The sequence below is a fragment of the Anabas testudineus genome, chromosome 3 (genome assembly GCF_900324465.2).
Source record: "Anabas testudineus chromosome 3, fAnaTes1.2, whole genome shotgun sequence".
Classification (NCBI taxonomy): domain Eukaryota; kingdom Metazoa; phylum Chordata; class Actinopteri; order Anabantiformes; family Anabantidae; genus Anabas; species Anabas testudineus.
The window spans coordinates 10,198,600-10,210,673 of record NC_046612.1 but is presented as its reverse complement, the minus strand read 5'-3'; the positions used below and the strand labels follow the sequence as shown (position 1 = coordinate 10,210,673).

General features: G+C 38.0%; 2 protein-coding genes across 3 annotated transcripts; both read right to left on the bottom strand.

Moving 5' to 3' along the window:
- Window positions 1-261: 261 nt before the first annotated feature.
- ist1 (IST1 factor associated with ESCRT-III) lies at window positions 262-5,846 on the bottom strand. 2 transcript variants are annotated; one of them, XM_026378823.1, is made up of 10 exons: window positions 5,730-5,846; window positions 5,054-5,154; window positions 4,735-4,915; window positions 4,534-4,621; window positions 4,316-4,399; window positions 4,119-4,229; window positions 3,846-4,034; window positions 3,200-3,301; window positions 2,651-2,696; window positions 262-2,148 (listed from the first exon to the last, which is right to left on the bottom strand). In XM_026378823.1, the coding sequence occupies exons 2-10, from the start codon at window positions 5,139-5,141 to the stop codon at window positions 1,982-1,984; spliced, it is 1,056 nt and encodes a 351-aa protein (XP_026234608.1). In that variant the 5' UTR covers window positions 5,142-5,154; window positions 5,730-5,846; the 3' UTR covers window positions 262-1,981. The 2 variants fall into 2 exon arrangements, with proteins under 2 accessions (XP_026234608.1, XP_026234609.1); XM_026378824.1 differs by having other exon boundaries at window positions 2,651-2,657.
- Window positions 5,847-6,528: 682 nt separating this feature from the next.
- mphosph10 (M-phase phosphoprotein 10 (U3 small nucleolar ribonucleoprotein)) lies at window positions 6,529-12,072 on the bottom strand. The gene is made up of 11 exons (XM_026378034.1): window positions 11,960-12,072; window positions 10,314-10,977; window positions 10,052-10,233; window positions 9,785-9,947; window positions 8,451-8,592; window positions 8,202-8,269; window positions 7,965-8,102; window positions 7,767-7,877; window positions 7,313-7,420; window positions 6,992-7,222; window positions 6,529-6,772 (listed from the first exon to the last, which is right to left on the bottom strand). Exons 1-11 carry the CDS (start codon window positions 12,043-12,045, stop codon window positions 6,623-6,625), a joined length of 2,043 nt encoding a protein of 680 aa, XP_026233819.1. The 5' UTR covers window positions 12,046-12,072; the 3' UTR covers window positions 6,529-6,622.
- Window positions 12,073-12,074: the final 2 nt, after the last annotated feature.

Here is a 12,074-nt window from a genome sequence, read left to right as displayed (position 1 = left end):
TTAAAGAAACCAAGGGAGCAGATAAAATGCCCTGCAACAATTTGAGACATAGTCAAGGCAGAACTAATAAGATGCATAAAGATGAACCCACTCAGCTCTATATATAATTCACTTCATCTATAAAGTTTAGTTTGGTTTAGTGGTACTAAAGCACATTTCTCTTCAGGAATAACTCTTTACTGTTGCATTGATGACCTCTGCTGGTTACTGTTGGACATTACAGAGAAGACAAAGTATCACAAACAATAAAAACAAATAGTGTAAAATCCTTACCAACACCCAGTTCCAAACAACCTTTTATTAAATTTTTAATTTAGTATACAATGGAAAAACTCCTGTTTCTTCGTAGCAACGAGACTCAATGTTGTGTCTCAAGTTTAGAAGAAAAGAACAGTCTAACATAGAAAAGACAGTGAGCAGATCACAGTTCTGTAGTGTTAATAATCTCTCTCTACCTTCTCCAACAACTGTAAAACATATTAATAAACAGTGTCCATTAGCCAGTTGGAAAGCTTTTCAAGGGGCTTTCCAAAGATAGCGGGACCATGTTATTCAAGGCCACTGTCCATTTGCCATGCAAGCTGGGTGTGGTTAGGTTGCAGCAACATCAACCCCCCCCCACTCCTATTTCTGAAGCAGAAACATTCACACCTGTTGCCAGTGGAGACACGTCTTTCCTTCTGATACACACGTCAAATCAGCAGGTTTTAGAGAACTGTTTACAGGTAAAGCAAACATAGCAAAGTGTAATCTAATCAACTGAGACTCGACACACGTAACATGAGTCTCATCCAGACTGGAAAGGCCTCTGATGAGAGATGGTAACTAAGGCAAATGCAGCGGTGCACATACAATATAAGTCACATGCACACAAGATCACAGAAGAGAACACAAACCTATTACCTCTGGGGGGTACTTTAATCAATCAAATTAGGCTGTTGTGTGACTGCGTTGTCTGCACATATTCTAGTTTTAAATCAAGAACTTTAATACTAAAAAGTGCAGGTATTTGGTGACATTCAAAAGGGCAAAAAAAAACTTTATTTGGAGATAATGTATATAAAAACAGATTTATCAAATATTAAACACCACCTGACTACCTCTTCTTGCTGTACAGTTAAATCATACATGGAAATAGGTCTATCTATATCAATGTAATGGTATTATACTACAGATGTCCATACACTGGTTTAATTTGCATCTGTGCCCCACTGTCCTTTTAACAGAACAGGTTTGGCAAAGAGTTTTCCACGGAGGACTTCAACCTTAGTGAATTAGGAGCTTTTCAAAACTCATTTCCACAGCGACAAAACTGCATGACTGCCCAAGACACAAAAAATATGGCTTCTGTTGATCACAATAACTTGGTGAAAAAAATAAAAAATAGTATGGTGCTGCAGCCTCATGACTTTGTTACAGTGAATGCCAACTCTTCAACAACTGCGGCTACCTGTTGAGCTTGTTTGACTGGTCTGAGACAGGAGTGAGTGACAGTAGGAAATATCACAGCAACACAGCATGTGCAAAGCAGAATCAAGGCATACTGTATACTCAAAGTATTATTCAAACCCTCAACCTTGGGAAAAGAAACTAATAAAATCTAGGTATGATTAAGCAGACTCTTACACAGACAAATGGGTAAAGTTAAAAGTTGGTGTGACCTTAAATGAAAACAACAACGGTCATCACTCACATGATTGTATGTAAGAATTTATATAAATTCTTACATACAAAGAAATTAAAACGTGGTTACACTGGTAGTGCCAAAAGAAATGAAATTCCTCCTAACTAACAAGGTGGAGTGAGCAACCACACCCTCAGTAAGCTAGTCATGTTCATATACATGAGGTAAGTAATACATGTATGGATACCTGAAGATGACTTCACTGTGAAAAGGGGAGAATTATGGAAATCTGATTCAGAGCCTTGAATATGTTCTGTGTGTGTACATGTATGCGCGAATGAACCAGGGATATATCATTTAGGTTTTCTTTTTCAGCTCCTCAAACCGCCGTGTTAAATCATCAAAGTCGATGTCATCTGACGTGTTGGTTTTTCCACCGAGGGAGGATGTGGGGAGTGTGTCTGGAACGGAGGGGAGTTCTGGGAGAGCATTGTTGTCATATACCTGGGATGAAGGGCCAGGACCTGGAGAGTAACACATGGTATGAAGCAGCTTATACAACAATAGTGAAAGATACAACATGGCGGATTGTTTTACTCACAAAAATGTACACAAATAATAACACAATGTCAGAAAGCAGAACTACTCTACAGACAATTTAAATAGTGGCATGTAGAAATGCTGATCTTCCATGAGAGATGAAACTATTAGCATGAGTAAGTCTGATTTGAATCCTCTGTGCCACAGAACTGCAATATTGTCCAAAACATACAATTATACAATTTACTTTACCTATATTTTGGGCATCATCTGCTGGAAACTAAATTTTTTGGTAATTATTAAAAAATAAAATCTACTGAACTACTTGAATCTGTAATCTTTTATTTACTTTTATTCAGAACGTACAAGACAAACAAACCCACTGTTGGTTGTAGTCTTTCAACTGTATACTTGTATACAATTACAAAAATATAAGATAGCACTAGCCTCATTTTTTGACTGTTTGTGATTCTTAGGAAAACTCACCTAGAACCTGAGAAGGAACAGAAGGTTTCTCAATTATGTCGTCAATCTAAACACAAGGAAAATGTGTTAGGGATCATGTATATCTTTCTTCCTGAACTAAAACATTACATGTGTTGTGTTAGTATTGAAAATTAATCAACAATACTGTTGCAAAGCAAAATAGTAAAAAGAATAAAAAGGAAAAACTGCAGTGGATTTTTGAGAAACCAGCACCTTTAGTATGTGACACAAATACAGGTTTTAGAACTTAGTTAACCTAAGCTTGCTGCAAAATGCACTTGGTGCTCATGTCAATCCCACTCAGAGCAACAGATCACATTACCATGTTAAGATCAAGTTATACTGATCATAGTTAGTAGTTACTTCATGCTACCTATATCTATGGGAATAAAGTAAAGTTCGGGCCTTATCTGAGAAGTAGTTCAAAAGTGTAGAGGACAGACAAAACTGCAAACAAACTGCTCTTCCCTGAGTGGTGCCCTGCCCTGTCCGTCTGTCCATCTGTGGGAACAGGAAGGGGGCATGGATGGGAGGTGCTCGTTCACTTACAGATTCATATGTAGGGGGAGAAGTGGGCAGCTGAGGAGGCTGCCCTGCTCCCATGGGATGCTGGAAGTTGTTGTAGGTTCCAACAGGACCATTAAACGGCTCCTGAAGGAAAATAACAAGTAGGTAAGTCTGAAGAAGACAGGTCACTACTGCAAACTCATAATCCTCATCTCTTTCATGCCACTCAAAGGATGAAAACGTGCATTTCCTTTCAGAACAAATATCCAATTTTTTCATATGATTGTGTCAAATTATATTTTTCTCACACATTGCCGGTCATATCATCATATTGTCACAATAATCGTCTTCAGCTCAATAATCAGCAATGGCCATAATGATGATATTTCAATTGTTTAAAATGTTGAAAAAAATCTAGGTTCACTTCAAAATAAAATGTTTAAAATGTAGTCTGTAAAATGTATGCCAATTCAAATCACACAAAGCAACCAACTAGGAACAAGCCACCGTTCTCTCGAAGAGCAGCTTTCATATAAAACTGAAAAAACACAGTGCTGTTGATGAAATTTTTGCATGAACTGTCCTTACTCATAAGAAACACATACATTACCATAGTTATCTTTTTTTAAGGAGAGGTTATATAAAGACAAAACTGGATCTATTTTTTTTTAAAAAGAAAACATCTTACAGCTCCTTTGGGAGGTGGATAGTTGAAAGCTGTTGGCATAGGCATGGGCATATGCATGGGCATGGGCATGGCCATAGGCATAACAGCAGCAGGAGGAGCAGAAAAACCTCCACCACCTCCTCCTCCACCAGACTTCTTGTCATTGTCTACGTCAATCAGGTCTGCCTCCTCTCCAGGACACACCTCAGGCTGTCCAGGGATACAGGTGGTTAGGTAAATAGATGGAATGCATGACGTCATCATACTAAGTGATAATTGATTGTAGACACTCACCCGGACCATGGCGTCAGGTTCATATGGCACATTATAGTTCTTGGCAATCTCTATCAGGTAACGCTCCACCAAAATCTTGGGTGGGGCCTCCACACTGAGTTTGTGCATCAGCTATAAATAGATTATTTGATTAGATGCTATTAATAATCTACCACCCTAATGGTGCATGATTTGTTGAACAGTGTAAAAAATCCTACCCTGTCATTGACTGTGCCAATCTGGTTTGTCCTGCACAGCTTGCCATACTCCTTGCTATATTTTGCACAAAGCTGTTCAGACACCTAAAAGATACATTTGGAGATAAGGCTGTCAAGACAGACCTGATAAAATTAAATAGAGCATTTTCCATATTTCGTACTGCTGGAAATACTACCAGCACTACATATGTATGCATGTAAAGTTGGGCTGTGCTTACAATCTTTAGTTCTGACACCTCTGACTGGAGACGAGGTGCTGCCCAGATGAGCGTGGACACGGCTTCCTGTAAGCCTGGATCCAGTTCCCTGTTGGGAGAAACAGAAAAAGGTATTTAAGAAAGAGCAGTATGACAGACAAAGGGTTAATGTTAACCATTCATGTACCTGCACAACAGTATGCTCAGTACTTCTGTACTTACTTCATAGACTGAATGAGGCCAAAGCGAGCCAGCAGCAGGTCGCAGTAAAGCTCCAGGATCTCCATGGCTTCTACCAGATAGTCCTCTCTAATGATGTGCTCCACACGGATCCGTGCCCGCTCATCTTTTCCGGATGACAGATAATCGGCAATCTCCTTCCTCGCCTTTTGCGCAAGCTCAGCTTTATTTTATATTTGTGAGTTGAAGAGAGGAAAAAGTAAAATGTCATTACAGGGAGGAACAGAAAGGCATTTGTCTTGCAAACAAGCGCCTACTTCAACTACAGGAGCACAGTGTTGGTGTTTAACCCAGAACTCACTTTTCTTTTTCTCAAGGAGTTTGAGTCTGTTGATGACCAGCCGGAGGTTGACTCTTAACCTCTCTGCTTTGAATCCTCCTCCCAGCATGATGGTAAACTACCTGTGGATAGAAAAGCAGGAGATGATGATAGCTATCCTACCGAAACTCACCAACACTGTCCATCTAAACTCGTCCCACCTCCGATGCAGTGAGTCACTCAGTCATGTGAGAATGACCAACCCATCGAAATTACAATGACTCCGCAGATTTACTCCAAATACAAAACACGCCGCTAAAACATTACGTTAACTTGTTAGTGAAACTACGTAATTGAGCGTTACACGTTCAAACGACCCGAAACTGTTAGCTTTAGCCTGGTGAATCGGACAGCTAACGACACTACCTTAGCCGTGCTAACGTTTCTTTAGGCGTTACCATATAAACCATTTCATTTCCATTTTTTCCACACGTATAGTAAACGACATTAATACATACATGTTTAAAAACCCAAACCAGTCTGTTGTCAGATCTGACAGTGAGCTAGCTTTTGCTTTGTTAGCAGTCTTCTGGTATCGTTTGCGCTAGCTACCTAGCTCTCGCTCAAAGCTAGCTAAAGCAAAACAAATAGATCAAATAACATTACATTGAGGTGGTTTGACTAATAATACGCTGATTTCAGGGCGATATCAACTTACCGGTAAGTCTTAGTCGAACGTCAACACCAACTTGTTTGTGTTTCTGTCTTGTTTCGTCGCCTCGTTCACTTCCGTGATGATCTGTAGTGACGTTATGGGACTTTTCCTAGTGGGCGGGGCTTGAGCTTTCTGTCAAACAGGTGAAAACCAGCAGGTGAAAACCAGCAGGTGACTCAAGCAACTATTCTTCAAACACAGACCTCAAAACGTGAAACCTTCTGCTTTTTATAGCGTTCAATAAATATATATTTGGAATCTCACTTATACAATTAGTTTCTCATTACATAATAGAAAAGCTGAGTGTACCATTTATCTTATTTACACTCATCTTGTATTAATTTTAACTTATGGATATTTTATATTAATTAAAAATGTGTTTTGATATGATTTCTTCATAGCAGGGTTTATCAACCTGGGCAAATGTGATTTCTGACATAAATGTACATGTAAATAAAACTAAATCCCTTTCCCTCCAGGTGAGAATAGCAAAATACTAAAAATACTCTCACCTGACTACAACCGCAATGAACAGTATGTCACAATACTGAGTAAGGTGACCAAATCTTTGTACATACCACATTTTTTCCTCTATTAAGTTCATGAACTAAAAGGTAGCAGTGCATTAACATCTAAAGGCTCATTTTTAATAGTTTGCTGTAGGGGTTATATTTACACTTTTGTATTACAGTATGTGAGTGCTGCTACCTAAACTTTTATTTGTGACAACGTATTCCCTTAGAAACAATAATAAATAAACCAGAATAACATTTGACACAATGATTCGCATATCAGGATTCACTTCGGTATGAGTTTGAGATTTATTATATTGCAGTTTTTTCATAAAAAAGAATCTGTACAATAAAATGATCTTACAGAACAAATCATCACATTTATTACAACTTGAGTTTGCTGACAGAAACCTCTTTGTGTTTCTTCTTCTTAGAAGACTGATCCTTTGCACTTTTGATCTGACTTTTGACTTGGTCCTGCAGCTGAGAGAAGAAAGCTTGAGAGGAGCGCAGAGCCTTATCCTTTCCTTCATCCTGAAACAGAGGAACAACATACTATTTAACAAGCATTTTCTGGGTGGTGGTAGTGGTAGGTGGTAACACTGAGCCATCTCTTTAAATACTTAAAATATATTACCTAGTTTGTGACATAAACAACATAAACAACGTAACAGATTCTATTCTTTAATTAATCTAAGCTTTTTGTTGATTCAATCAGATACTAAATAAAATACTCCACGACAAAGCTCTTACCTTGAGTATCGTGGCTTTGCCTCCTTTTGTGAGTTTCTTCAGGTTTTCTGTGACTTCGGCCTTCGATTGCTTTTTGTTCTCTCCAGTTTTACTGGCCTCTTTTAGTTTCTGTCTCTTTTCTTTTTCCTTGATCTTTAGGCTCTTCACCTTCTTCTTGTGGCGTCTCTCGCGCTTCTTGTCTGTTGACGTCTTCTCTGTATCACCCAGTAAGTCTCCTGCTTTGTACTTCTCCTTTGGTTAAAGGAGGGTTTAATTAGACAGGCTGTGTGACTAAATATACCAAGATAAGAATAAATGTTTGAACATAGATTGATGTCAAACCTTGATTTCTTCTGGAGCAAGCATTGTAGCATCACTGGTGCCGACTGGAGCCACCTCTTCCATTGTAATTGATGGCAAGTTAGACACCACTTTAACTTCAGGAACAGGCTGTGGACAAAGAGCAAGATGAATGTGCTTTTGATTATCTGCACTGAATATTCATTCAACTGCATCATCTCATCAAAAGTATTTTATCTGTTTAGATTTATTATTAATATACACAAGGTGATGGAATTTTACATATTTACGTAATATGTATAAAAACATTTGTAGGATCCTAGATTATCCTAGATTACATTGAAAATGACAATGGCAGAGTTTGACCCACAGAAAAAAAAATCCTACATAAAAGTTCCTTTAAAAGTTAAATAAGCCTGTAATCAATAACAATGACAGTTCTTCAAATGACAGTTTCATTATGTTAGACATATTGATGCTATTGTGCAAAGCTTACAGGTTTAGGTGTGAAGTGGAAGTTGGACAGAGCATCTAATTTCAGGAAGAGTGTGTCCATTAGCTTCTGAATTTCTACATGGGCTGGGTTCTCCTCCTCTTCTGTCTTTTGCTGAAGTAGGAAAAAAAACAAACAAAAAAAATGGCTGCAGCACAGGTCCTTCTCAGAGTAGCAGTTAAAACAAGACAAAAGTCAAACCTGGTTCTGCTTGAGGTATTCTTGCTCATAGATTTCAGCTAGACTCTGCTTGCTCTTCTCATGGTCCAATGTTAGCCTCTTCTTGTATTCAAACACCTCCTCTTTGGGTTTCTCTTTGCGGACCACATCATCAAATGCCTTAAAGCAACACAAGTGAAAGGCACACGGTTATAATCAGTCCACAATAAAACAGCTTCAAATTTTCAGAGTATATAAAATAACCTTTTTATGACTAACCTGGTCTTTAATTCTCTGTTTAATGATGTCTTCAAGCTGTAGTGTGGTTTCCTCTGTGACAGCAGGTGCTAAAAGATAAAATCATACCGCTGATTTAAAACAGCACACAGAAAGATATTCTTGCCATTTATACTACTCAATTAAACAATATAAACATAACACTGGTGTGATTAGTTAAAGCAATCCAATATAACATACCATTATTTGCCAAGGTATGATTAAAACACACAAACACTCAGCAGTACACACCCATCCTGGATGCCTGTTCAAACTCCACATCTTCCTCTAGCATGCTGTTCTCTGGACGAATCTGTGCTGTCGCCTCTCCCGACAACTGCCAGGGCTTCTCTGCTAGAGCCGCTTTCTCTAGCTCCTCGATCTTTGCAGACATCTGCAGGTTGCAATAAAAGGTACTTAATAATGATTAACAGGCATTCAGACCAAAGCATTAATAGGGCACAAGTGGTCACGGTGGTGGTGCTGTGTTGTTGCAGGTACCAGTGAGATGTGAAGCATCTGTTAATTGGAGAAACGCAGTGATTCTAACCAAGAAATATTCATAGTCAAACTAACCCACAGCTGAGTGGTGCTGCTGATGGTCTGTTGACCAAATGTTCATTTTTATTCACATTTCTTTTGAGAGTTTATAAGTTTTTCACATTGAATAAATCAGCAGTCTTTTTGACTGCCTCTCAATCATCATATCGTATTTGTTTAATAAACTAAGAAAAACTGAAAGAGTCTAAATGTTTCTTATATCAAATCAGTCATAAATAATGTTCCCTTTGTTGTGCAATCGAGAAAAAGGTTAAAAAGTTAAATACAACCACAAAAACAATCCGAACAGTATTCTGTCCTTGTATTTTCCAAGTAATCTCAGATACCAGCTGCTCTCAACTGCTTTCTCTTGTACCAGGTGCCAAATATCTGCCATCATATAACCAGAAAAAACTTTATTGTTTAAAAAAAAAAAAAAAAAAAAACCCTATAGAAACAATAAAAAGCTATAACTTTTAATTATTACACTAAGCCAGAAATCTTATGAATTAAAATGTGTTTTAGAAAACTTAAAGGATTTGACATCTTAGAGAGGTTTATCTTTCTTCAAATGAAGGATATTAACAATTTTGTCTAAGACTGTACATTTCAGATTTAGAAATGTACAGTAGATAGGACTTTCATTTCAATAGAAATGAAAAAATTTTTTTCAACATTTTATGACCAAGTTTCTCCATCCACCTTAAAGGCAAGATTAAATATTTAAACCATTTACTTAAAACCAAGTTATAAAGAGGCTCCAACAATATGACGTGTTTTCACCATCAATCCTGTATAACGAACTAAACATATCCGGAACAGATCAACATCCTGAATTGCACTTTGCCTTTTTAGTGCAATAACTTTTCATGTGCACAGCCTCCAGGGAACCCTAAGTAGTGCCATTAAGGGTTCCCATATTTTCAGGCTAACATACTGACCTTGTTCCTTCACCTGGTAAGGAGTTCTCACATTAGTTTTCCTAATGAAATTGCTAAACAGAAAAACTTCTGCCAAATGAAGTTACTCATTTTAAACATTGTTACCTTTTCTTGCCGTTTCTCAAATGATGACTTTGATTCAGATTTCGAGCTCGGCGTTTTGCCTCCAAAAATGTCCTCCATGTCCTCTCCCTCACTGTCTTCATCCCCAGAGAGGTCAAAAGTCACTTTCTTACGAGATGCTTTGGACCGACTTGTCTCCTCATGCCTGGCAAATGGTAAACACACAAATGCCACAATAAATCATGATGAATCAAATGTGTTTCTCCCACACATAATTAAAAGGCCTTACATAACTTTAATCACACTTACTCATCGTCACCATCCTCTTCACTATCAATATCATCTTCCTCGTCATCTATTTCTCTTTCACCTTCTTCCTGGCTTTCATCCATGCTGTCGTCCTCACCATCTGACTGGTCATCTGTTTCAGCTGCTTCACGATCCACAGCATCAAAGAAGTCCTTGTATTTGAGATTCCTGGAGCTTTTTACCTGTCAATATTAAAAAATAATATATTTCCTACATTCTGTACCATCAGAGAAAAGGTCAAAACAAATGATAAAATACATACAATGTTTTTCTTTTGCTTTTTGGAAGATATTATTTCATCTAGGTCAAGATCATCATCCTCATCAGAGGGTAGGTCCTGAAAATAATCTACGTCATCGTTATCTTCCTTTCCATCCTTTCCCTCCCGCTTGTCCATTTCATCAAGAAACGTCTCCATCTCTGACAGTTTGAAGAACTTATCATCAACCTCAGAAGGAACCACTTTTGTTTTGGAGCCTTTCCATTTAGTCTCCTTCTTCTGTTTCTCTCGCTTCTCCAGAGCATCCACATCAAAATCTAAATCAGAGTCCTCATCTGTGTAATCATCCTCAGCCTTCTCGGCCACTTTCTCAGACTGTCTGGAGGGTGCCTCCTCTTCTTCTTCTTCTTCTTCCTCCTCATTAACATTTTCACCATCCTCCTCTTCATCATCATACTCCTCTTCCTCCTCCACCAGCAATGTTAATGTCTCATCTGACAACGCCTCGTCGATGGCAGTTTTAAAGTGTTTCAGTACAGCATTATTCTGCAACTCAAGCTCTTGCCAGATCTGCTCTTCATCAAAGTTTTCCACCATCAGCTGAGCCAAGGGGCTCCCTTTATAATCTGCAGGTTCCTCAGCTTTATGGAGGTCATACAGGGTCTTTGTGAGAGCAGTAAAGTCTGCTGCCACTCCATCTTGAAGGCTGCAGAGGTGAAAACATACAATCTGTCAAACTTGGTGTATTATTAAAAGCAATAGTGTTTTTCTTTGTGTGTGTGTGTGTGTTTCATCCTTTAAGTTGGGTACAGCACTAGCTGTTGTCAGTAAAGTAAGTAAGTAAGTATTAAGCAAACAATAAGTAATATATTCATGACATTGTTACACTGGTAACAACAACTACTGCGTTAGGGAAATTGATTTAGTTTATAAGCAGTAATAATATTTAAAGATTTCCTTTCAAAACATCTTTGTTTTATTCACTTCCACTTCTATCATAAGCAGTAATACAATTTTATTAACTAATAAAAAAAGCACTGTAGTTATTCCACATAGGTGTCTAAGAGTATGTCGACTTTTGAGTCTTTCATCTATTTCTGCTTAACAATTGATTGGATCACATTTGTAGTGAACATTTCATTAATTCCAGAGATTTTAACTTTCTAACCTTCTAGCAGGTCTGTGTTTTCCTTCCGTTTGTGTGTCAGGACTACATTAGATTACACTACATTTTGCAGTTTGTACTAAACGGTCTCACGTTTTATTGTGTTTGATCATTCTCGTTTTTAACCATTTTGTCATGACACCACTGAAACAGACGTCCTATCGACAGTTCCTAAATAAAGTTAGCTATTACTTTACTAGCATTAGTTTGTATTAGTTAATTTGTATTTAACGTGAACTCAAGTATAATATGTGAGTGCCTATACTACTGTTACTACCTATACTACCTATTACTACTGACTCTGTAAAATAACTTGATAAATAATGACCTTATAGTATATAAGATGTGAGCAGCAGCAGTTTGTGTTTGTGTCTCAGTGTTTAAACTAGATGTCTGTGCAGTTAGCTTTGGCTAACAGTTAGCTAACGTTCCTCTTCTTTTGGAACAAGTAAAAACGACATTACAACAACATTTAACTTTATGCTTCAGCAACACCACAGACATACACACAGAAAACACTTGCCTTAGAAAGTTCTCCGGCTGTGCTGTGTTAGCATTTATTTTCTTCACACATTCCTCCAGCACGCTACACAAATCTCCACTAGCCATCGTTCCCCTCACATGTGTGGCTGCTCGTG

Coding starts and splice junctions, on each gene's coding strand:
- mphosph10 (XM_026378034.1), bottom strand. CDS start 12,045: ATGGCTAGTGGAGATTTGTGTAGCGTGCTGGAGGAATGTGTGAAGAAA. Junction 9,948..10,051: donor GAAGAGGATGGTGACGATGA/GTAAGTGTGATT, acceptor ACCATTTGCCAG/GCATGAGGAGACAAGTCGGT. Junction 7,421..7,766: donor TCCACTTCACACCTAAACCT/GTAAGCTTTGCA, acceptor CTTTGTCCACAG/CCTGTTCCTGAAGTTAAAGT.
- ist1 (XM_026378823.1), bottom strand. CDS start 5,141: ATGCTGGGAGGAGGATTCAAAGCAGAGAGGTTAAGAGTCAACCTCCGG. Junction 4,035..4,118: donor AACCTGACGCCATGGTCCGG/GTGAGTGTCTAC, acceptor ATCCCTGGACAG/CCTGAGGTGTGTCCTGGAGA. Junction 3,302..3,845: donor ATCCACCTCCCAAAGGAGCT/GTAAGATGTTTT, acceptor ATTTTCCTTCAG/GAGCCGTTTAATGGTCCTGT.